At 56.1% G+C, this 25298-nt stretch overlaps 2 protein-coding genes across 3 annotated transcripts in view; one reads left to right on the top strand and one right to left on the bottom strand.

Annotated features, from left to right (window-relative positions):
- The first annotated feature begins 299 nt into the window (after window positions 1-299).
- SLC25A47 (solute carrier family 25 member 47) lies at window positions 300-5323 on the top strand. Its single transcript, XM_060147021.1, has 6 exons — window positions 300-327; window positions 2428-2471; window positions 2778-2849; window positions 3562-3744; window positions 4397-4745; window positions 5043-5323. Exons 1-6 carry the CDS (start codon window positions 300-302, stop codon window positions 5321-5323), a joined length of 957 nt encoding a protein of 318 aa, XP_060003004.1.
- A 3999-nt stretch (window positions 5324-9322) lies between these two features.
- WARS1 (tryptophanyl-tRNA synthetase 1) overlaps window positions 9323-25298 on the bottom strand; it is a 32449-nt gene continuing 16473 nt past the window's right edge. For both annotated transcript variants that reach the window (XM_060160861.1, XM_060160808.1), the window contains exons 5-11: window positions 22272-22391; window positions 21384-21566; window positions 16372-16472; window positions 14353-14465; window positions 13967-14140; window positions 11075-11215; window positions 9323-9905 (exon numbers count right to left, since the gene is read on the bottom strand). In XM_060160861.1, the coding sequence (XP_060016844.1) occupies window positions 9744-9905; window positions 11075-11215; window positions 13967-14140; window positions 14353-14465; window positions 16372-16472; window positions 21384-21566; window positions 22272-22391 (994 nt within the window). In that variant the 3' untranslated portion in view covers window positions 9323-9743. The remainder of the gene's footprint in view (window positions 9906-11074; window positions 11216-13966; window positions 14141-14352; window positions 14466-16371; window positions 16473-21383; window positions 21567-22271; window positions 22392-25298) is intronic.

Raw genomic sequence — 25298 nt, 5'->3', positions numbered from 1 at the left:
CTGCTTCCCGAGCTTAAGCCTCCCGTGGTCTCCCACACACTTCCCGACACCTGGGTTCTGAGCACACTGGAACAAGGGTCCTTTGGGGTAGTGGGGAGGGAGTCCAGGTGGGCACTGACCTGCCTGCTGCCCAGCACGGCCTCTGCCTTCGGGGCCACTGGTCAGCAGGCTCCGCCCCCCACCGCAGGTATAAGGTCTGAGAGGAGCCAGCGGGGAGCTGTTGAGGCCACCCTGGTGGTGGCAACGTACCTCCCTCAGGCACGCTGACCGCAGGGCCTTCCCCACCAGCCACGCTGTCCATGGAGTTTGCTGCTGGAGCCATCGGAGGTAACAGTGGGGACAGAGGGGTCTCGGGGGGGAACGCTGCTCCTGGGGCCAGCAGGAGGGGCTGGAGGCGGTGCTCTGCCCGGGCAGCAGTGGGGTTTGAAGCCCCCCGGAAGTGGCCGGCACCTGGCGTGGGCCACAGGTGCTGGGAGGACAGAGCAGTCTTCCCGGAGGCTCGGGGCAGGCGACACAGGGCCCAGGAGGAGCTTTTGGGGGGCCGGCGGGGGGGAGTCTGCACTGGCCTGGGGGGGCTCAGCCTGGGAGGCTGAGGGGCTGCTGGGTGGGAGCAGAGGGTGGTCTCTGCGTGGCCAGGGGGAGCCTGGGAGCTGTAAGCATGGAGTGGGATGGCGGAGTCATGGGAGGGGAGGGGAGGCTCCAGGAGAGGGTGGACAGTCAGGACAGATGGGGCCTGGGTCCTGCCACACTGACTGCAAGGGTGGGCGCGGAAAGGGAGGGTCCCAGCCGAGCCCAGCACCCCCGTCCGCTGGCTGTGTGCACACACAGGGCCAATCCCGGCCTTGCTGACCCCCGGACCGTTCTCACTTTTGGGGAAAGGGCTATTGTGAACGCCCGATCCAGAGACAGCCGGCCCACGGGGAACGGGCTCCTACCGGCATCGATCACACACACAGAGGCTATTTTGGGCGAGGCGCCCTTGGCCTTGCTCCTCTTGTGAAACAGCAGCGGCTGCCCGTCAATACTTCTGGGAAGGGTGTGGGGTGTTTTCAGAAGGGGAGGGCGGTGCCGAGCCAGGAGAGACCAGGGCCCTGGCCTCATCAGTGGGTTTCCTGAGGTCCCGCTGTGGGCCGGGCCTGAGGCCAGCTGCTTCCCTGGACATTAGCCCCCTAAGGAGGAGGCTCAGAGAAGGGGCTTGACTTGCCCAAGATCACACGGCAGGAAGGGCTCCCGAGTCCTGCATCTTTTCTCCAGAGCCCAGGGAAACCCTAGGTGGCAAGGGCTCCTGCTCTGTGCCTGGCTCCGGGTCATGGGGATCAGACCTGGGCCTCTTCCTTGAGGAGCTCTAGTTCTGGAGTCAGAGGCGGCAGGCGGTGGACAGCAGCAAAGCTGTATGACGGGGCTGTGACTAACGTGTTTTCTGGTACAGAGGCAGCCCGGGGTATAGGGGTCAGGGAGGGATCCTGAGAGGAGGTGATGCTACGGCAGGCCTTTGATGGATGAGTAGGAGTTTGGTGAGGTATATGTAAGGGTCAAGGAGGGGTAATTCTACCCAAGTCAGTCAGTCAGTCTTTTGCTTCACTCTTTGTTCCTTCACTCATTCATTCAGTTTATTCTTTCATTCATGCGTATTTCGCGAGTCCTGGGACACACAGTAAATAGGGCACAGCCCCCACATGCCTTACTGTCCTCAGATGGCCCTCACCGCCCCCCACAACCAGGGATGAAATCCCAGGGACCTGCCCACTAGCTCTCTGTCTTTCTCATGGCAGTGCTGGGGGCTTGGACGTTGAGACCCTGGTGTCAAGACAGGAGAAAGAGATAGGCGGGTGGCACCTGGCCCTCTTTGCAGGAGGCAGAGGGCCCTGGTCCAGGAAGCCTTGAGTCCTACTCTGTCCCATGCAAACTTGTGCTTCCAGGCAGTTCCTCACAGAGGCCTGGGGTGACCCGGACTTTCCCAGCCCCCAGCCTCTGCTTGGGCTGTGTCCCCCCGCCATCACCCCCAGAGCTGTGAGGTGCAGCTGCCTCCTGGCTTGCAGACAAACCCTTCACAGACTGAGACTTGAGGGCGAGCTTGGCCTGGCTTGGAGACAGGGCCCAGCAAATTTTGGACCAAGTCTCCCAAAACACACCGCCAGAGGGGAGGCCAAGGGGTGTCCCTGGCTTTCAGAATGAGGCCCCAGTGGGCCAAGACTCGGGAAGGAGAAACCACTAGCAGCCTGGCAGACATCAGTTTACCTCTCTGAGCCTCAGTTTCCTCATCTGTAAAATGGGGGTCATGCTCCCTCACTGATGAGACACGGTGTGGAAGAGAAGAGCCAGGTGTGGCCTTTCTCAACAGGAGCACCGTCAGGGTTCACCCGCCCCCTCTCCCTGGGATGGCTCAGGCTCCAGCTCTTCTCACCGGTTCCTCCGGTTTCCTTCCAGGCGTCTGCGGTGTTGCTGTGGGCTACCCCCTGGACACGGTGAAGGTGCGGTCATCACCAGGCCCCTGCTACCCCCCCAAGGCCCCTGCCTGGGCTTAAGCCCCCCACTCATGGCCAGAAGACCTTTCTAGCCTGCTATTCAGAGCCAGTCGCCCCAGGCTCCTCGGGACTGTAGTGCCCCTTTCTCCCCGTGCCTCGAATTTCTCATCTTAAATGGGGCTCACTGTCCCTGCTCTGCCCACAGTCAGCAAGGCTGCGACAATCAGGTGTTGGCTCTTCCCCTCCCCCAGGGCCTGCCAACCTTGCCCCTGGCCTGGAGCCACCCCTTCCTGAAGCCCACTTCTCCCACAGGTCAGGATCCAGACAGAGCCCAAGTACACGGGCATCTGGCACTGCATCCGGGACACGTATCGCCGAGAGCGGGTAGGCCTGGGGAGAGGGTCACGGCAGCGGGATGTTGGGGCCTCGGACCCCAGGGCTGCCACTCACTAACCAGCCTGGCAATACTGAGCTCCTCTCTGAGCCTCAGTTCTCTCACCTTCCAAATGGGAAAAGTTGTACCAACCTCCTGGATTCCTCCGAGAACAAGAGCCAGGGTGCCCGGCACACAGGAGGTGCTCAGAATGAGGTCCTGCCTCCAGAAGAGGGTCTAGAGGGGACATCTGGGGACTTGGAAGGTCTGGGGAGGTACCTGTTTGCATTTCTGTCCCCTCCAGCCTGGGCACCCCTTGAAAGAATGCTGGGTGGAGTCATCAGGGGTCCCAGGGTCCAGCTCGGAGCCCCGTCCAGAGGAGGGTCTCAGGGACACTTACCAAAGTGAACTTGGGAATCAGTCCTGACCAGGGGTGAGCAAAAGAGAAACAGCAACGACCAAGCTGCTAGTTCAATGTCATCATCATCAAACAGCTGCCCTAGGTCAGGCCTGGCCCCCCGCCCTTCAATCCCTCAGCACAACCTCACAAGTCGGGGGTTACAATCCCCATTTTACAGCCAAGGAAACTGAGGCCTGAGGCAGTCTACATGACTTGCCTGAGGGGGGACAGGGCAGGGGCTCAGGACCCCCTCGGGCAGCCACTCCTCCCAGCTGGGCCTCTGGCCTGACTCGAGCCCTCGGGCCCCCGCCACCTGCCGCCAGGTGTGGGGCTTCTACAGGGGCCTCTCGCTGCCCGTGTGCACCGTGTCCCTGGTGTCGTCCGTGTCCTTCGGCACCTATCGCCACTGCCTTGCACACGTCTGCCGGTTCCGCTATGGCAGCGCCGACGCCAAGCCTGCCAAGACGGACATCACGCTCTCTGGATTCGCCTCCGGCCTCGTCCGCGTGAGTGGGGCGGGGTGACGGGGTCCCGGGACCGCAGGGGTGGGGAGAGGCTGGATGGATCCTGGGGGACTGTGGCTGAGGACACAGCTGACTCGGTAACTGAGGGCAGGCTAGGGAGCCTCTCTGAGCTTCTGTCTCTTCATCTGTAAGAGGCGTGGTGACGTCACGCACGTGAAGCCCCCAGCACGGGGTCTGACAGGTATGAGCGAGCACGACATGTAGCCAATGTTATTAGTAAAATTATCCTCTATGTTATCTATTAACTTTATCAATGCTTACATTAAGTGTTACATTATTCTTACACTAAATACTTACATTAATTAAATAATACATTAATATGTCATTAATAGATTAATGATGAGATTAAGCGCTTCCGTGAACTGGAGTCACACTTACCCGACACCTACTGTGTGTCAGGCCACTCTGCCAGCAGAGAATGTGTAGCTAAAGGAAGCACTGGCTCCGGCTGGGTGGGCGCAGCCGGCCTTGAACCCCACTCCACCATGGCCCGTGGGCCAGCCCGGAGCTTCCTGGGGCCCAGGCTCCCTGGTGGTCACCACGGGCCACAGGGGCGGAGGGAGGCCAGGGGCAGGGAGTGCGGGCAGCGGGCAGCGCTGCATCCTCATCCCTGTCGGCCCCGCCCCTGCTCCAGGTGTTCCTGACCTCGCCCACCGAGGTGGCCAAGGTCCGCCTGCAGACGCAGACGCAGACGCAGACGCAGACGCAGACGCAGACGCAGACGCAGCAGCGGCGCCCCTCGGCCTCGGGGCCCTCGGCTGCGCCCCCCACGTGCCCTGCGCCCGCTGTGGATCGGGCGCCGGGGCCCAAGTACCGCGGGCCGCTGCACTGCCTGGCCTCGGTGGCCCGGGAGGAGGGGCTGCGCGGCCTCTACAAGGGCAGCTCGGCCCTGCTTTTCCGGGACGGTCACTCCTTTGCCACCTACTTCCTCTCGTACGCCGTCCTCTGTGAGCAGCTGACTCCCGCTGGCCGCAGCCGGCCAGGTGAGCGGGGCCAGGGCCTGGGGCGGTGCTGGTGGCGAGGCTCAGCCTGGCGGGCGTTGACGTGGGGGGAGGAGACGGGCTGAGGTCACACTGGCACCCAGTGCCTCCCAGGTGGGAAGCTCATTGCCCTCAACATGAGTCAGGACAGGCCTGCTCTGGGTGGCCCTGGACAGGTCATGTCGGTGGCGAGAGCCCAGGGCTCCCTCATGGCCAGGCCCCGCCCTGGGTGCCCACCAGCTCTCCTCGGGGGCCCCAGTGCGGCTTCCAACCAACGTGCCCGTGGGGCCCTCCCCGCAGACGTCTTGGGCGTGCTGGTGGCCGGTGGCTGTGCAGGGGTGCTGGCCTGGGCCGTGGCCACCCCTATGGACGTGATCAAGTCGCGCCTGCAGGCGGATGGGCAGGGCCAGCGCCGCTACCGGGGCCTCCTGCACTGCGTGGTGACCAGCGTTCGGGAGGAGGGGCCGAGGGTGCTCTTCAAGGGGCTGTCGCTCAACTGCTGCCGCGCCTTCCCCGTCAACATGGTGGTCTTTGTCACCTACGAGGCCGTGCTGAGGCTCATGCAGGGCCTGCTCTCATAGCTGGCGCCCATCCCCCGGCGCCAACCCGCCAGCAGCTTCCAGAGGCCGCAGGGGCTGGAGGGGGCGGAGGGGAGTGTCGGGGTCTGGGCCCCAGGGGGCCATCCCCCCGACTGGCCACGAGGAGGTCAAGGGGCCCAGGGCTGGCCTGAGAGTCACAGGAGCCAGGGAAAAGCGGGCCTCTGGGATGAGGATGCGGCCGCCTGCAGCCGTCTTTGCGTGTGGTCAGTGGCTCATACCGGCTCCCCTCCCACCTCGTCCCGCCACCCCCTCGGCTCCCCATCCTTCTCTCCCCGCTCAGCTCTCCCTGCCGGGCAGCGTGCTCTTCATTCCTGGTCCTCAGACGCAGCCAACTGGTCTCCCCACCAGCCGGAACCCGGGTGCAGCCGCCTGGCACCCGGCGCGCTCGGTCCCCACACCAGGATGCTCAGGGAGGTGTCGCCCGAGCCCGGTCACCCCGCCTCACTCCGCCTGTGGACCCGAGACTCAGCGGCGAGCTGTTGCCAATAAAACGTTTCTCGGGCAGTTCGGTGGTGTTGCTCCGTGGTCTGTGGGGCTGGTGACTGGGTCCCCATCTCCAGCTTGTCCTCAGAGGCCAAGCCCTCCAAACCTGTGTGACCAGGGCTCCCACTGCACTGACGGCACGCTGAGGCCCCGCCAGCTCTCCGGCTGGCCCCGCTCCCTCGGCCTTTGGGGCCGGGGGCCACGCCTGTGCGCTGAACCTGCCCCCGGGGGCCGTTCAGCATGATGCCTGCTCTCCTCACCACCTCCATCCCAAACCCACCCCCTTTCTGAGTGAAACTGATCTCCAGCCAGTTCCAGACACCAGGATGTGAGCTGCCTTTCCATGGGGCCTGGAGGAGGGAGGCTCCGTGTGTCCTCAACACCGCTGGGTCCGTACACAGGTTATCACAATGGCTCAGAGAGGACCGGCCTACCCAAGGCCACCCAGCAGGGAGAATGGGGGTCTCACACCTGCACTTCTGAGGCCCCAGCCCTCTCTCTGGCATCACGTGGCTTCCGGTGACGGTCCAACACGAACCTTCCGGGTGCCCACCACAGCAGCCCTCTGGTAAAGCCAGACAGCACCTGCCTTGATGCTCACTCAGACACTAGCCTTGACCGTGACTTTGGACTGAAGTCCAGTGTTCACTGGTCCACCTCCAGTGTTCTGGCTGAACACAACTTTCCTGTTCCCAGAACACGTGGGTGGACCCTCTCCTCCGGCCTCTGCTGTCGTACGGACCCAAGCATTTGCTTACACCCTGCGCTCCCTGCCAGGGACGCCCTTCCCTCCGCTCTGCCTGGCTAACTCCACGCATCACTAATCCCAGACATCACTTCCCCCAGGAAGCTCAGCTGCTTTGAGGTGTCTCCTGCTCTGCTCCGTGGGGCCTGGTTTGTGGTCTGGTCACTTACCCACCTCCTGCACCCCCCCGCCCCCGCCGCCCTGAGACGGTAAGCCGCGCACGGGCTGCACATGCCTGATGTCAGGGCCCGGCACGCAGCAGGTGCTCAGGGAGTGTGGAGTGCATGAATGCATGAGGGAGTGAACGAAGGCCCGCAGTGGATGCCTGGAAGTTCATCAGGCTGCGGTTAAAGACACTGGGATGCTTTGGCCAGGTGCGGGGAAAAGGGCGTCTCCTGACGAAAGGTTTCAATATTCGTCAAGCCCTGTGTCCACTTTTGGCAAGAAGACGACTAGTGTGTCCTCCTGCTTTGGCCCTGGAAGGAGAGTTACTCCTTCCTCATGGGAGGGTGGGGACCGTCGGTCACGGAGCACCAGCTCTGCTGTGCTGGGGAAGTGGCTCTGCAGGAAGGCCCGGGCCTTGCTCCGGCTGCATCCTCTGGGAAGCAGGGCCCTTCGGAGGGCGGATGTGAAGGGACAGGGAAGAGAAGGGCTGGGCCCAGTGTCAGCGGGCCAGAGCTGGGCTCTCCTACTGAACGGGGCCACCCTAACCACGTCCGGGCTGCACCTGAAGTTTCAAATGGGAGATAAAGGGTGGTCACCCAAGGGCTCCCAGAGCCTGTGCTGACTGGGGGTCATGGGGCCTCCGAGCCGCATCTGCCGCAGTCTGCGCAGGGCCTGGCCCAGCTCTCCACTGCCGTCAGCGGGCTCCTCAGTGCCCCTCAGATGCAGCTCCACTGGGCTCCCCCAGACTGGGGACAGAGGCGGAGCAAGGTCTGAGGGGTGGACATTAACAGTCACGGGGGCTGGGGACCAACCTCCCACTTCAGCCCCCAGACACTGCCGGGCCGCACACCTGTCCATCCTCATCCGGGGCATCTCTCGGGGAACTTTAAGAATCTACTGGTTTGCAGCAAAATGTGGCGGGTGGGAGGGTCTGTGGCCCTTACCAGCAGTGACCTTGGGCAAGTCACCTGACCTCTGGCCCAGGGCCCGGCTGACCCAAACATGAGGTGTCAGTGCTCTTGTTTTACGGGGAACGGGGGGTCCCGCCCAAAGTCACTGGCCTGTGTGGGGCCTCAGCCCTGCCCTTCTGTGGCCCCAGGATGACACCCACTCCTTCTGGAGGCTCTGGCTGGGTGAAGGGGCAGCTCTGCCACCCCGGGGACTTTGTTGTGGTCCCTCCTGTGACGTGGACACAATGGAGCAGAGAGAGGTTGTCTCAGCTGCCCAGGCCACACAGCCTCGCCATCTTCTGGGCTCACCTCCACGGGCCACATCCGGTCCAGCGGGAGCTGAGGCCGGGAGAGGAGACGGGATGAGCTCGTGCCGCACACGGCACCCGGCCACCCAGGTGGAAACCTCAGGGCCCTCACGTGTAAAGCAGCCTGTGCGAGGAGACAGCACACGAGACAGGATGGGCATGTTTGGTCACAACTCACTGTGTGGCCTCGGACAAGTCACATTCCTCTCCTGAGCCTCAGTTTGCCCACGTGCAGTACAGGGTGGGTGGGCAGAGCGAGCCCAGGGCTCCATTCCGGCTGGGCCCCTGGCCTGGGCCCTGTCACTACATGGCGCTGCTCTGATGCCCCCGTGCCGTCCGCGAAACAAGGACATCTGCTTGCATTCTCCAGCAGCTGCTGGGAACCTCCAGGAGGGTGGAAACCAGCACGGGGAGACCGCTGAGCACCAGAAAGGCGCCGCTTCCAGCCTATTCCCGAAGCCTGTACCTCCACACCGTGGGGCTCCTGGGACCACGCCTCCATCCCACACGCATCCCGGTGTGACCCGTGCAGGAGCTAGGGCATCCACGGAGGGTCAGGCGCAGCACGGCCCTGGGCTGGAGCGAGGCCTCTGCTCACCCCTCAAACCCCAGACGGAGCACAGTGACACAGGCGGGACCAAAGGAAGTTTATCTGCCACGAGTGAGACCAGAGCGGGGCACCCAGGAGTGGACCCTGCACCTCCAGCCAGGGCAGGCTCTCGGACCCAGGGCTTCCCCGAGACAGGCCATTGCTTTTCCGAAACTACACAGGGCGCTTGGTTAAACAGGCCTCCCACAGACACACAGCCGAGGGCCTCGAGGGCTGCTGCACGCTGCCTAGCTGTGCCCACCCGTCTGGGGCACAGGCAGGGCACTGCTCTGTGCAGACAGACTTCCACGCCAGTCAAGTGTCAAAACAAAAGCACCTGCAAAGGCAACAGACTCCCCCCAGCGTCTGGCACCATCAGAGTAAAGCAGCCATCAGTTCTCAGGATGGAGTGTCTAGGATTACTTGGTGCAAACAAAGTATTAGTACGTTCAGGGAAAACAGCATGATTTCTGGAGCACAGTACATGCACGGTCTGGAGTGTGGCACGCAAACTGGGAAGCTTCACCCACAGAAGACTCAATTTAGTAAAAACCGGCCCACTCTGGCCAATATTCAGAAACGTTCAAGGCCGCTTCCAAGCCGAGAGGTCTCTTGGTTAAATGCTTAGCAAAGCTCTTGGCCAGCACTTCTTTTTTGATTTTGGGGGCATTGCTGAAATGCTTCTTGTGCCCATTAAGCTTCCCCACAACAATCTTTCGAAGCACTTCTATTTGGTTTTATGATAATAACATCTTGATTCCAGGTATGCATACACAGACTACATATTCTTTGATAGAGCACGTTTAAGAGTATGTTTGGATGTAGGATGCTTTCAAACAGGAGCTGTCCTGTGGACCAGAACAGGCTGGCCAGTGGACATCCAGCCCAAGGCTGCACATCCTTGGGGCTGCTTTGTGGGAGAGACTCCAGCTGGACTTGCCTGTGTGGCCACTCAGTGTTACCCGGCACCCAATCACCCCACAGGGTTATGCTCACAGGAGACAGGGAATGACATTCAGCAGAAGAAACAGCATTGATACACAGAGGGCTTATAGACACCAGGCCAGTAATTACTGTGTGACACAGCCTAAGGGAAGTGGTGATTCGACTGGGCTGGGATTCTTGGTAAATTACATCTCAGTAAATGTATAGAAAGTGAGCGTTACTCAAAGTCGTAGGACAGCTTCCGGGGAGTCATGAACTCTTTCACTATCTCGTCTGTGACCTCCTTGCGCCGGGCCTGGTGCTCGGCGATCAAGGGCTGCAGAACTTCTATGAGCTCCTTCTTGAGCTCGCCGGTGAGCATGGCCCCGCTGGTATAATCCTGCCCGGGAGGAGACAGGCCATGTGAGAAACGGCTGCGCACGCCCTGGGTACCTCCCTTGCCCGGGCGCCACCCATGCAGAGCCTGGCACATGGGCGGCATAGAAAAACGAGAACCTTAAACCATGCCTTTCTTAAAATGACTCTGGGCCCTGGGGAGCAGCCGCGACTCAGGCTGGCACAGCGAGGGGAACAACGGGGTCCGCGCCCCACCTCGCCCACCCTCCTGCGGGGTCGGGGGACTCCAAGCCCTGAGCCCGTGGCTGCCCCCTTCAGCCTTACTGGCTTCTCTAAAATCTCTGCCGAATCTTTTTTCATTTTCTGATCGTGATGGTAACATGTACTTACCGAACAAACTTAATAAGGTACCGAAACCACAGAGCAGCAGCAAAGTAAAGAAAAAAACCCCCCTGCGAAGCCAGTGCCCAGAGGCTAAGGGCCACTGCTGCTATCCTGGCATGTCTCCTTTTAGACTTTTTCTGGTGCGTTGTATTTAAACATAGTGGATCTCACTGCACGTCCAATTTGGGGTCCTTTTATCACTATCACTGGCGTACTCTCCCGTGTGATCATAAACCTCACACCTGCGTGATAATCCCTCCTGACGATTCTCAGGTAAGGTTTCCTCTGTTGTACAGAGTCTCTTCTGAACTTTTTGCTACTATCATTTTTACCGTCTTTGCATAGAGAGCTCTTTCTTATTCAGGATTAGTTTCTTGGAAAAGATGCCGAGAATTGGAAAACCTGAAGCAGGAGCTATGAACATTCTTCGGGCTCTCTGGCTCGCTGAGAGGCACGCAGGGAACGCTCGACTCACCCGGGTGGGCCCCAAAGCGTCTGGACTACAATCAGTGCAAATACGGCACAAACCCGCTAAATTGGTAGTGGAATTGTTTCAACACTGAAGGCATCCTGATTTCACTTCTATTTCTCGATGACTAGTGGGATTAAACCTCTCTGTGTGGCTACTCACTAGCGGTTTGTATTTTCTCTTTTGGGAACTATCTGTTCATGAGGTTTCTGGGCACGTGGTCAGAACACGACCGACCTACTCAACTCTAATCTGGTCTCAGCTGAGCGCCTGCCCCTCAGGCACCAGGGACACCGGCTGCCCCCAGCGTGGCTGCCAGGCCTTCCAGGTCCCGTGTGGGCACTGGGCCCCCGCCTCACCTTCCTGATCTGCTCCAGCCTGTCGTCATCCTCCAGGAAGAAGGTCAGGTACATGAAGGACACGTCCACGTCGCAGTTGCCCCCAAACTGCCGGTGCTCCTCCGTGGTGTCTCTGCCTCCGGAGAACGCGTGCTTGTTGACCTGCGCCAGCGAGAGGACACACATGCTCGTCGGGCCGCCGCCCTGCGCATGCAAGCCGGCCCGAGCAGTGGGGGGAGGCCTCGGGCTGCTCCTTCCCACCGAGCCCGGGACGGGCCACCGCGGGGCTCGCTGCAGAGAAGGGGGGACCGGAGGGGGGGATGAGCTCTGACCCCCCCACTCCCCAGAGACACAGAATAGAATCGGGAAAGCCAAAGCACCACCTGTGCTGAAATTTGGGGAAAATGTCCTAAAGTGTCCTCGGATTCAGTAAGGGGACAGATACGAGCCATCTTCAGAGCAAAAGGGACGAGCAGGGAAGGGCGGCTGCTGCCTGGGAGGGCGCGCTCTTGGCGGAGGACAGGAGAGCAGAGCACCCGCCACCAGCCCCCCACCGTGGACGGGAGGACACGAGGCACAGGACCCGGCTCCCGGGAGGGCAGAACCCGTGAGGAGCGCCGAGGTGGACAGGGCCCGCAGGCGGTGCCCACCTAAAGACAGGCACTTCGAGAAGCTGAAGAAAGACAGACTCAGAAACTAACAAAATGGTTTGTAGGAGTGAAGATAATCTTAGAGAAATCAGGGTCAAGAGGTAAGAGAAGAAAACCCAAAAAGGGGAGACAAAGTTCCTTCAGTGTTCTTTCAACGACTATTTGAGAAACTATCACGTACAAACGTCACCCTCATTTTCTTCCGGAAAAGGGTGTGTCAGCAGTCTCAGTGGAGACGTTTGGTAAGCCTCCCAGCAGGACTCCAGAGCAGATTCCTAACCGGATCATCCAGAATCGCAGACTAACGTCGGGGGCAAAGGCTGCGGCCGCGAGTGAGGCCAGAGAAAGCCGGACTTTCTGGTGGGAGTGTCAGCGCTCTGAGGGACAGCAGAAGCTCCGACCGGTCCCTGGGCGTGACGGCCCAGGGAGGCGGGAGGCACGTTTTGGCCCGCATGACAAAGGAGCGGTCCCACGATCCACATTTGAACTGAAATCTTAAATTTGGGTGGTACTCTACAGTTTGCAACCACTTTATATGTGATCTCATGGAAGCCTTGCCCCTAGTCTGCAGTTTTGTACAGCTGCTCCCACTTGACAGTGACACCTGGACAGCCATGGTCACCCACCAATGGCAGGTAAGTGGCGGGGCCCAGACAACCCGGGGCTCCTGCCTCCAGGCCACCTGAGGGCCCAAGCCGTGCGGGACCCGGGTTATGGCCCTGCCCCACTGCTTCCCAGCTGTGTGAAAGTAGGGAAGCTGCCGGACCCCTGTGAGCCCTACGTCCTTGCTTCTGAAATGGACGCAGCCCCCGGGGTGGCTGTCAGGACTCAGTGAGCTCGCACAGGTGAGCATATGGCAGGTGATCACGCAGCCAAGCTGCCGTGTCCCCAGCACTCTACTGTTGTTATTCGTGGGAGGGGCCTGGAGCAGATGCCCCCTCTCCTGGCTGGCGTGGAGATTCTGCTTCTGGAGTTGAAGGTGGGCTTGGGGATTGGGAACAAGGGCCTGGCCTGACCCTGTCCTGCCCCACAGGGTGCTCGTGACCCTGGCAGCCTGGGTGGCTCCCGACCCTCCACTCACTGCTCACCCAGCCCTCGGGTCTTTGCTCGTCCTGAGTGAATGAAAAATGTCCCAGAGCCAAAATGACTTATTTAAAACAACTTCCAAAAACAGAACAAAATGACTTCTCTGCTAGAGGGAACAGGAGCTTCCCGTCCCCTCTAATGCACTCCGTGCTCTGGAATTTTCGGCCAGAAGTGAAAGAGAAAGGAAAGCCCTGCCGAGGCTGGGAAAGCTGGTGGCTACCACTTCCTGGAAGACAGTTCTGTTACTAAGGGTTCCCCATTGTCAACCAGAATCGGGGACTTTCCAGAAGGCGTAGGGGCCCGGTGGTCACTCAGATGGGTGCACTACATGCCTCAAATCCAGTTTCTGTCACTCCTGTTGTGATCGTCCAACCTGCAAACGTGTACTTGGTTCCAAATGAAATGTCAACAGCTTTGTGGAACAGAGAGGGGACTGAACACATACTGGCAGTTCAGAACTGAGCAACAGAAGTGCGGCCCTGAAAAGTAAGGAAGTTCAAACTAATTCTGATTTCCAGTTTCTCTGGTGACCCGGAAAATATTTACTGAGCTCCTGCTGCATGTCGGGCCGGGCATAGCACTCCCAGGCGGGAGCCGACTGTGGAAGGAGGCTTATCAGTCCTGAGTCTCAGTGAGAACGCTCTGGAGAAAACCAGCCCCTACCAGCTTGGTAACGGCAGCTCGTGGGCCGTGGGCCAGGAGGGCATCTCCTGGTTTCCGGTGGAAACCTGGTCAAGCTGGTCATCCTCTCCGGGCCTCATCCTTCTTGTCTTTAAAGGGAACACACCACTACCTCCCAGTGAGAATTAAAACCTAGAAACATAAAGAAAGCACCTGGCCCAGCTCCTGGAATACGGCTGATGCCCAGAAATACACTACCTTTTTTCTATTGTTTAACTGTAACTAAAGAAAATTGCCGTGATTTTGCTTCCCGAACAGTGTTGGTGAGGAAATCAGAGAAGAAAAAAAAAGAAAAAAATTCCAAAGCCTTGCCCACATGAAAAGACACAAATAAGAAAATCCCCCTGTTATCTGGGAACGGGGACAGGCTGCCTGGACCCTGGAATTCAGGGCCCCCGTGGCAGCGGAGGCCAAAGGGCAGAGCAGCACCACGCGTGCGTGTCTCCCCGTGGTGTGGCCCTGCGCAGGGGCCGCCCGCGCCCCAGCTGCCGCTCACCTTGGTCTTGATCTGCTTGGCCGTGTCTGTGAGGAAGATGGAAGAGTTGGGGTCGCTGGCGCTCATCTTGGTCTGGGCCCCCTGCAGGGCGGGGAAGAAGGTCGAGTGCAGCAGGGCTGGCTTAGGGTAGCCGATCCTGGGGGCCACGTCTCTGGTCATCCTGAAGTATGGGTCCTGTGGGGAGGGAGGGGACAGTGGGAGAAGTGGGCCAGCTGCTAGCCCGGGAGCAACCCCTGAGCGGGCCTCACAGCAACCCCCAAGCTTCCGGTGAGTTCAAAGAATCAGCTCCGCCCCGCAACACCTTTTAGACCCTCCTTTCCCACCGAAGAGGGCAAAGAACCTCCTGCAACACCCAGGATGACACAACCCTGGCCCTGCCTCCTGACCTGGTCAATGGCACACGGGATGAGGCACTGGACATCTGTCCGGTCTCGGAAGATCTGGGGGAACGAGTTGCTGAAGGAGGGAGCGGCCTGGATGGCAGGAAAACTGATCTTCCCTGGAAAGGAGGACAAAACATCTTTATACACGAGACCGCTTCCTGCTGGAACTGTAAAAGGGGTGAACAAAAATCGGCTTTCTCCCCACTGGAGAAGTAACAGTCATTAAAGAAAACCTGAAAACTAGAGAAGAGTAGAAGGAAGAAAAAAACCCCTATAGTCCCAGTTTGTGTCTCTTTTCACCCATTTCCTCTCCCTTTCACACTCTGCATTTCAGCTGTGATTCTCCTCCAGTCTGTTCTTTGCAGGCTCCACTTTGTACCCACACTCTACCCCATCCACGTGCCCTGGAGAGTCAGCGGTTCTCCACCCCCTGGGCGTCTGGGTCGTTCCTCGGCTTTAATTATGATACATTATGACCTCCTGGTGCATAGAACATTCTCAATATTTTGGATGCTGCTGTTGTTAACACTGCTACTGCTATTTGCTTAGACCTGCAGAAGCGGAACTCTGGGGTCAAAGGGCATGGATCTTGGTGTGACCCTTGGTAAGTGGAGCTGGGCCAGTCTGCCCCTCTGCGCTGCGCAGGCATTTCCCAGGCAGCCCACGTGGCTCCAGCCCTGAAACGCTGTCCGCGATGCTCTTTCCCGGCAGCTGCTCTCTCCCCTCTGCAGAAAGACACGCCCCACTTCTGGGCTCCTTCTGCCTCTGGGTGTCCGCGTGGCAGCTGCCACTGGCACCAGCACCCCCTTTACAGCACTGAGCAGCCCCGGCTCTGGCTCAGGGCCTTCCCTGGGCTCGTCTACGCCCCACGACTCTATGGAGAAGGTGTCACTGTCGTCCCCATTTTATGCACGTGGACACCAGGCTCAGACTGCCTCTGTGGGTTCCCGGGACTAGTGTGCAGTCAGTGAGTGGCTGAGCCAGGGCTCGAGCCCAGGTCTCCTGGCAGCAAAGTGTGTGCAGCTCGTCGTCGCGCCTGCTGTCTCCCTACTCACTTGGGCAGCCTTCAGGGAGACACCTCTCCACTCCATGCCGGGATTCCCAGGGTTAAAAAACCCTTTCAAAAGCACCGGGTTTATGCCCCAGTTGTCAGGAATGATCTGACCGAAACATCGAAGGGTTCTGCTTACGTGAAAAGCCTCCCAATAAGGCCTCTGCGCATTTCTCTCTGCGCTCCTCCTTACAGGGCCCTCGCGGTGGGCCCTGGAATGTGCTCCGGCCCGGCAGGCACACCCGGCACACAGCGCCTGGAGGCACATCCCGGAGCTGCCTGGGGCCGTGCGCCCGAAGTAAAGGGAGGGGGTCCGGAGACCCAGCCGCTAGTCTCAGGATTGATTCTCTGCCCAAGGAGCTAAGGGTCTCAAAGGAGAGAAAGCCAACGCATCTGAAGGGGGCGTGGAGGGAGACACAGGGAGAGGGGCGTAAACGTGGGCAAAGGGGGCCTATCTGCTGCGGACAAGCCTGGAAGGAGAGCGAGGGAGGGCAGGCAGGGTGGGCTTCCCTGGGCCTCCAGTCAGGACCCTCCTTTTGCAGGTGGGGAAGCTGAGGTCCAGGGAGACAAAGACGGCAGGTTCCGGCCATAGAGCAGGCCCTCCTGCAGCCCCTGGGCCCCCACCAAGGCCTCCCACGCGGACTGGCGTCCCAGGAGCAGGCGGAGGACAGAAGTCATCCGTACCCTTCTCTTCCTTCTAAACCTTAAAATGAACGGATAACTAAGGAGAGGGACAGAGGGTGTCCCGAGGGATAGCTCCACGTGGCCCAGAAAAGGGGCCAAAGGCATCACACCAGCTCTTGATGTTCCAGGGAAAACCCACCTATTTAAAGAGACAAACTGCAAATGCTACCACCTCAGAGAGAGCTCAGCCCCGGGCAGGCACCAAGCGCGTCAACCTGCCTCCTGCTGAGCTTGGCTCCTGTCTGAGGGCAGCTGGGCGGGGACCGCGGGCAGCAGCAGCTCCTTACCGATGCAGTCACTGTCAGTGAAGCCGAAAATGCCTTTCACCTGGTTGAAGGTGACGTGCTTCTGTATCTTCACCACGTTCTTGTAGAAGCCTGGGCTCATCCTGCAAAGACAGTCAGAATCAAACCCCGAACCCAGAGAGTGGCGTCCACTGAGGGCAAAGCAGCACATGGTACAACATGGCAGGCCAGACACAGGCCGGAACACACTGGGGAGGAAGGCGCTGTGACGCCCCTTGTACGCAAAGATGCCTGCGGCAGGCGAGGCGAACACATCTCTACCTGTGGAAGGAAATCAACATGAAGCTGATAAGCAACTAAGGCAAGAACACACCGACTCAGTGGTTGACTCAGCGGCTAACGTGAGATATTGAGATTCTGCCAGGGTCACTGCTGAGCATACGGGGCTGTAAGTTTGGGGGCCCCAGTGCAGCTTTTCTGTTGAGACGGACTGCGTGCTTCCTCGTGGGAGATTACCGTCGACCCTGGAACAACGCGGGTCCACTTACACGTGGTACTTTTCAATAGTTAACACTGCAGTGCTACATGGTCTTGGCTTGTTGAATCCACGGATGTGGGGAACTTAGGCTGTGGAGGGCCGACTGTGAGTTATACGTGGATTGACCTCTTCATTGTTCAAGGGTATTTGCAACTTGTTGCTGGATGTAGTGTCCGGATAGCAACTGACGGGCCCAGGAAGGAGGGTCTGTCTCAGTGCAGCTGGTCCTCCCTGCATCCGGCCACCACTGTCCCCTCCACCGTGGGGCAGCCAGGCTGTCTGGACAGGGCGAACTCTCCTGGGTAGTGAGGGGTGTGAATACAAGGCCTGGATCTGTGGCAGCCATTCTGCTATTAGAAGGAACTAGGCTGAAGGGGCAAAACCCAGAGGGGCTTCTTACACTGCATCTTCTGACTGACATATTCAGTAGCTCTTCCTCCAGGCCCTATTATGTGTCAGGCACCATAAAGATAAAAAGCGAAAAGGCGGGAAAGCTGCCGTTTACTATCGGGGGCAGGAGCTGTGCTGAGTGCGGGAGATACACTGCCACTGCTCCGCTCCCCTGTGAGGTGGCAGCTTTGCCTCCACTTTCACAGAGGCTCAGAGAGGTTATGGTCATAGACCTAGTGCATCTAGGACCTGGGATCCAAACCTAGGCTCGTCTGGCCCCAAGGCCTGTGCTTTTCTCACCACATCTCACAGCGTTTGAAGAGTTTAAGGCTTCTGGCCTGACGGAGGGCCACCGAATGCCTCTGGGCAGGCACGGGGCGAGTGTCAGAAGCGCAGGGATGCCGGCTGCCTGGGTCTAGGCAGCCACAAGGCAGGGAGGCCGGTAAAGGCCAAGGCCACCGCGGCAGGGTCTGTTCGAGTTGAGCAGAGTCCCACTCAGACAGGGAGCAAGGGCGGGGGAGGGATGGTGGCTTCCACTTCAGCCCTGGGGGCACCGGCCAGGGTGGGAACAGTGCTGCGAGGACGCGCCAGGAGCAATGGCAGCAAAGCGCTCCCAGCACAGGTCACCCCCCCCGACACCCCCGACGTACACTGAACACACCAGAGCAGAGCGGGATAGCCACCTGCAGAGATGCCCGCTCGTTCATCCTGCCGGAACAGGAGCGACCTCCGTGCCAGGGGTCTCCTGGGGGGAAGCAGCAGGCCTCGTGCTGCCTACGCCTGGCGAGGACCAGCGCTGTCCGCCACCGGGGGGGGATGGGCAAGAACTCCGTGCATCCTGGGGTTGAGGCGACCGTCAATGCTAGTCCCCTGGGCAGATCAGCCGGTAGACCCATCCTCTTGTGTCTGGGGTCGTGCTGCATAAGATGGCCTCCAAGCCCCACAAGGAGGGAAAGTCTATAGCATCCCTAGTATCAGAAGCAGTGCTTCTGAAGAAGACCGCCTTGACCGTTCTTGGAGGCCGGGTCGCTCTCTGGCTGCACCGAGAGCATGGCCACCCCCTGCCACCCCCCCAGGGATGTCTGACCCCCGGGCTCGCCCCTGTGCCGATGCAGCGTGACGCACCCCGAGGCTTCGCCTTGGGGACCAGGAACAGACCCAGCTGCATCCTGTAAATGAGGGCTGGGTACCAGTTTGTCCCCCGAGAACACCTGCCCCTCACACTCACATAGCTTGGAGAACATGGCCTGGATTTCCTCACACCGGCAGGCAAATGAGCGACAGGGTTCTAAGTTGGAAGAGATTTTCAAGAGTGACACTGGGCACTCACCAGGGCCAGGCTCTGCTGGAAGCGCTCCACATGCAGCAGTTCAGTGGTCAGTCCTCATGAAGCTGCAGCATAGGTGCTCCCGTCCACTGAGCTAACCACCCCGTCCTTTCTGTTCTTCCTTTGTCCTCACAACACTCATTCTCACCTGGTTTACTACCTGTTAACTCCCGTTAGAGAGAAGCTGACGGAGCGGCTGGATAACTGTCTTGGCTGCTGACCCCCAGCATCATCTGACATGTAGCAGATGCTCAATAAACACCTGTCCAACACTCACTGCCCGAGTCACACAGGAGGTGGCGGTCAGGATGTGAGCCCAGGCGGGCACTCTGAACCCCTCGGCTAGACCACCCCTAACTAGTATTAAGCCCCCACTGCACAGGAAAACGGGAGCTCAGAGAACTGAAGGACTTGCCCACAGGATCCAAACCAAGCCCGGCACAGAGCTGGGTCTGGACCACTGGCTTTCAGCGTCCCGGAGCAGTGTCCTTCCACCCCTCGGGGGTCCTGTCAGGAAGGCCCCTCTGGGCCCCAACGTGTGGGGGGACAGGGTGGCGGGAAGCCTCAGCCCCAGCACCGACTCCTTCCCCCATGGAGCCCCCCGAGGGGGTGGAGGAGGCTTTGTTGTGTTTCTTGTTCGTAAGGAAGATTGGCTTGGGAAGGAGCTTTATGAAGTCAGAGGTTTAGATTTTGAGTTAAACTTCAAGAAAAACAGTAAAATGCTTGACTGTTTAGAAGAAACTCTTAAAGGGAAAAAGACACTTGAAAACAGACTTTAACATTTAAATGTCCCTCCTAACTTTAGGTTCAACATAAAATACCTAAGAAGAGCTAGGACAGGCCCTTTGTCTGGGCTTTCATCTTTACCCCACGTTCATAAAGAAAAAGGGAGTTCTTAGGGAGCAAAGGTGGCAGAATTGAAGCTGCAGGTACCAGAAAGACAGGGTGGAAACCAGTCGCCACAGACGCCACATTCTCTCAGAACGAGCTGAAAGCACGGTGGGCCATGGTGGTCTTCTCACGCGGACTGTTCAAAAGTTCACGCCCCCGCCCCGACATTCTCACGGACTCGTCAGAGGCGTTTGTTTCTGTCCTATCAACATCTCAGCACCACAACAGGGGACTTTGTTTTGCTCAGTGCTGTGTTCTCGGGGCCTCGGGGGGCACCTGCCACAGTGAGCACCCCGTGACGGCTGCTTTACTTGTCTAGTGTGAGAGGACAACCCCTCACACTGCACCAGAGGGGGGGCCCGGGGCGCAGGGGGACCAGAGAGGGGTACCTAAATCTGGCTGCAGGAGGGACAGCTCCCAGGAGAAGGCGGTGCTTGACCACGTGTTTGGAAGGCAGCATAGGAATCCGCGGAGCTGGGAGTCCTGGGGTCAGGGCAGAGAAGAGCAGGGACAAAGGCGAGGGTGTGGAACAGCAAATTGTTCTGTATAGCTGCAGGGGGCGGTGACCAGAGAGGAACACAGGTCAAATCACAAGGGGCTGGTGTGCAAAGGAGAAAGCGAGAACTTTATCCTGATGATGATGGAGAACCAGGAAAGCTGTGAGCAGGGGACTGAGCCACACCTGCCTTTTAGAAAGATCGCTGGCTGGTGGGGGACCAGAGGCTGAGAGGGGCCACGGTGGGTGGGAAGAGGCTGCACAAAAGGATGCCAGTGACTGTGTGATGCCAGCACTGCCTTGTCCTAAAAAGAGCAGCAGAACCCATGATGTGTCTATGGGTTCAAGCAGTTGAATCAGGTCCTTTTAAGGAATAGGGGGAGAGAAATAAAACTAAGTGTCATGAAAATGATAATAACGGTGACAGCTAAGGTCTCACCTAACCCTATTTCATGGACCAGACTTGCTGACTCACAGACCCTGAACAGAGGAGACCTGGGACTCGAACCCAGGTCTATTTTCCTCCCTTGGAAGGTCATGTTTCTTCATGGACCCCACAATGCCTCTGTGCCCACAAGAGAGTGGTTAAAAAAATGTAATAGGTAAAATTAGAAAATTCATTGATTTACTGGCTGCTAGAAAGGTCAGATTTCATACCAAGGCGTGTATTCCGGTCAATGGCTATAAAGCTTCCCCTCAGATCTCAGTAGTTACAGAAGGGACCCTTCTGGGCAGTGTTAACCAGCAAGCTCCTCTGCACCTACTGCTCACGCAGCCCTTTGGTGTTTCCGCTACACCCCGTCTGGGCCTCTAACGAATCTCCTAACAGGGGCCACACTCCACCAGCAAGGTGGGCCCTCAAGCACTGTCCCCCACGGGCGGCCAGACCCGTGCGGGGAGCGCCATATCTTAGGGGCTCATGCAATACTTGGTGACCTGAAGAGCATTCTTCTTGGGACGGTGGACAGAGTCTTACTTTTCTAACACACTTCTTGGTAGTCGTCTGGAATGAAGTTCAAAACCGCAGAAGTTACAGTTTGAGGACTTCCAGAAGGAAATCTTTTGGACTATTAAGTGTCTGGTTTAACTAGACTGTGAGGGAACTGTGTCACCAGTGAGTCTTTTCTCTGTAGGGAAAAAGGTACACTGAGAAAGAGAAAGACACCCAAATTGGCACAACTGACCATACGTGGAGAGAAACTACGACACAGATGCACATCTGTCACAAGCTGAGGATGGAAATCGTATTTGTCAATAAACCAATAAACCAGACCATAACATTTAATAAGGGAAGAAAAACATCTTCCAGACCTCGAGATGCTTCAGGTGTTTCAGCTGCAGCCGTGGCCATGATGACTTGTCTACAATCTGCATCTACTTATTTAAAAGGCAGGCAGGCGTTCTCTCCTTACCCCATGTAGTCAAGGTCAGAGAAGATGAAAGTCTTCTTGATGTCAAAGCCGCAGGCGATGATGTCCTTGGCGTTCTCCACAGCGTAGCCATAGGCCTGGTCCAGGGTCAGGTCCTTCCACAGGTACTTCTCGTCATCGGTCATCTGGATGACCAAGGGCACATTGAACACATCCTGCAGCCACCTGAGAGGGGGGCAAGAAGGCCGTCATCTCATTTCCCTGCAGAAAAACGCCACTGTGCCTCTGAAAACACGGTTCCTGCTAACAATGTATGTCAAAACGTCCCTGCCCACAAAATCACACGCTCTGATCACACTGTGAATTTGACTCCTGTTAATAAGGGCTACAACTGTTTATTACCATGTCAGCTCTGTGCTGGTTTCCCTGCACACTTTATTTTGAAGCCTTACGAGAACTGTAGGTGGTAGGTATTATTACTCCCTCTGGCAGATGTGGAAACTAAGGCCCAGAGAAGTAACTCTTCTATGGTCACGTGGACAGGGGAAGAGGAGGACGCAGGTCCACTGACTCCAAAGCAGTGCTCTCTCTACCACTCACATCCTGCTAAAGCGACACCAGGAACAGGGTGAAGAGAAGCCACAAAGGCAGCAACTCCCCAAGACCTTGGTTGTTCAAGCAGATGTGAACTAGTACTGTCTTGTCAGTTCTAGACAAGCTTTGTGACTAACATTTCTTTTTTTTTTTTTTTGGCAAAATAATACATATATTATCTATGATTGGTAGATATACTGCTGATTTAGTCTCTCCACGGTTCAAAAGAATTTCAAAATAACAAAATAATTTTATACACCATACTCGATCAGTAATGTGACTAACATTTCTGATTCACTAATACAAGTGAGAACAGTCATACGACGCAATACTTACTTTGTGAAGATAAACGGGATGAGATGACCTACGTGCATTGCTTCAGAAGAGGGGCCCCTGCCCGTATACAGGTAAAATGGTTTCTTATTTTCATAGGCATCAAGAATTTGATGCATGTCTCTAAAGGAAAAAGGAGAAAAGAAAATAGTGTGATGTTCTGAGAAAAAAATCGCGGTGTGAATGCTCATTTGGAAATAATAAACAGACAAAACAACCCGGATAATCACTAGAGCTTGTTATCCTTGGCGCTTATGCTGTAAAAACAACAGGAAACTTCTTCTGAACTGGTTCTCCTGTGATTGTTTTAAAAGTGGAAGACATGCAGATTGGGAATAATATATTTAAATGTTGGTCAGACACTGGATCTCTCTTGGAATTCCTCCAAGTATCGATGTTGACATACTGCCTGCTTCACACACTTTCCTGGATAGTTTTGATTTTCCTGCATAGTTTTGATTTTTCCCCAAGGAATGATCACCCAGTGCTTCTGAGATAAGGAAAGAATGAAACACTTGATTTTGGAAGAAAAAGAGTCCTTCTTTGGTTCTCACGAGTAACCTAATCAAACTTTTATCGGCTTATAGAAAAGAAAAAGAGCACAGCCGTCCCATGAGCTGCTCTTTTTATTTTTTGCCGCACCGTGTGGCATGTGGGATCTTAGCTCCCCGACCAGGGACTGAACCTGTGCCACCTGCAGTGGGAGCACGGAGACCAGGTCCCGGCTGCGCTGCTCCAGATGGCTTTGCAGGAAGTCTCTGAGCACTCATGACGTGCTGTCCCGAGGGGTGCTGTCCCGAGGGCAGGGTGCCGACGAGGCTCCCGTGCTGGGCTCAGCTTTGTGAGGATGGCTTCCCGCAGGGCCCCCTCGGCTGCAGAGGGAGACAGCGCGTGGCAGATCTCATCAAATGCCTACTTCACAGATCTGAGAGGCGTTCTAAAATCTGAGCATGGCCAAAGCTTCAAGTCCTATGCCTCCCTAAACCAAGAGCCTACAGCATTATTATACTGAAGTAAATACGTCACAGGGCAGTGAGAACTGTAAAATGCTAAGATAAAAAATTTGATTTAAGATCAACAAAATTGATAAAGCTTGAGCTAAAAAAACAAAAGACTCAAATTACCAAAATCAACAGTACTAAACACTTTATAGGAGTAAAAAGGATTTTAAGGGAATAATACTAGGAACAGCTGTATGCCAGCAAGTTAGACAACCTTGATGTAATAGACAAATTTACCAAAACTGACTCAAGAAGAAATAGAAAATCTGAACAGATCTATAGCAAGCAAAGAAATTGAACTAGGAATAAAAAAAAGTCACACAAAGAAAAGCCTCGGGCCAGATGGCTTCACTAGTGAATTCTCTCAAATTTTCAAAAGAGAATTAACAACAATCCTTCACAAACTTCCAGAAAAATGGAAGAGGGAATACGTCTCAACTCATGCTATGAAGCCAGTATTATTCTGATACCCAAAGCAAAGACATCAAAAGAAAACTACAGACCAATGTCCCTTATGAATACAGATGAAAAAATCTTCAGCAACTCACAAACCAAATCCAGCAACATATAAAAAGGATTACACACCATAATCAACTGGAATTTGTTCCAGGAATGCAAACTTGGTTCAACATACAAAAATCCATCAATGTGATACACGGTATTAATAGAAAACATGACAAAAGCCACATGATCATCTCAACAGAGGAAGAAAAAGGATTTGATAAACCCAATATTCTTTCATGATAAAAATACTCAACGAACTCAGAATAGAAGGGAACTTCCTTAAAATAAAGGGCATTTATGGAAAACTCACAGCTACTCAATGGTGAAAGACTGAAAGATTTCCCCCTAAGATCAGGAATCAGACAAGGATGCTCACTTTCACAAGGACTGTACTAGAATTTCTAGCCAGAGCAATTAGGCAAGAAAAAGAAATCCAAATTGGAAAGGAAGAAGTAAAATTACCCTCACTCGCAGGTGAAATAATGCTATGTAACAAAAATGCTCCAGAATCCACAAAAAAAGAAAAAAAGAGAGAATGTTAGAAAGAAAACCACAGCCCCAAATGGTTCACGCTAAAGCCCATGGCACTAAACCTAGACTCAATATCTGATTTAACTGCACTTTCCACCTTCCCCAGAAATGTAATCTTAATCAACCAGTCTGGAATTTTCTGCTCAGCACCTATGAGGTAAACTGTCTCCTGCCCTACACCTTCGATCCCTCAAGAATCAATCTGCGTGGTAAAACCCTTGCCATTCCCTTCTACTAAAAGATGTCCTGGCCTAAAAATAATCCTTTTTTCCCTTTTGCTAATTCCTCCCTTGCCCCACCCCTCTCCCTGTAAAAAGCTTCCATTTTGTAAAACCCCTTGGAGCGCCTTTCTAGTTGCTAGATGGGATGCTGCCTAATTTATGAATCACTGAATAAAGATAATTAGATCTTCAAATTTATGTGGCTGAATTTTGTTTTTTTTAATAAGAACTAATAAATGAACTCAGCAAAGTTGCAGCACGTAAGATCAACAAACAAAAATCAGTTGTGGTATTTCTATACAGTAGTGCAATATTGTGATTGATTGTAAGAAATATACATTTGGTCTTCGTTCTATCCTGTTTCAAGCACAGAGCTCCTTTAACCATTGTGGGAATTTCCTAAGTGAAAAGAATGATAAAGATAGGAGTGTTATTCATATAATAAGCTCCTTTCAACCACACCAAAATTTATGTTACTTAAGTGACTTTTGGAAAGCCCATAGATAACCTAAGGAGGCGGGCTGGTTCCCAGGGGAGCTAACTCTGATTAGAGGATTAGAACTTTCAGTCCCCCCTGCCTTCGCCCCACTTTCTGGGGAGGGCGGAGGGGCTGGATATTGAGTTTAATTACCAGTGGCCAGTGATTTAAATAATCACGTCTATGTAGTGAAGGCTCTATAAAAACCCAAAGGACAGCTTCAGAGAGCTTCCGGGTTGGTGAACACATGGAGAAGTGGGGAGAGAGGTGCCCAGGGAGACCATGGAAGCGCTGT

This window comes from Lagenorhynchus albirostris, chromosome 1 (genome assembly GCF_949774975.1).
Source record: "Lagenorhynchus albirostris chromosome 1, mLagAlb1.1, whole genome shotgun sequence".
Taxonomy (NCBI): domain Eukaryota; kingdom Metazoa; phylum Chordata; class Mammalia; order Artiodactyla; family Delphinidae; genus Lagenorhynchus; species Lagenorhynchus albirostris.
This window is presented reverse-complemented; position numbering and strand designations above follow the sequence as displayed.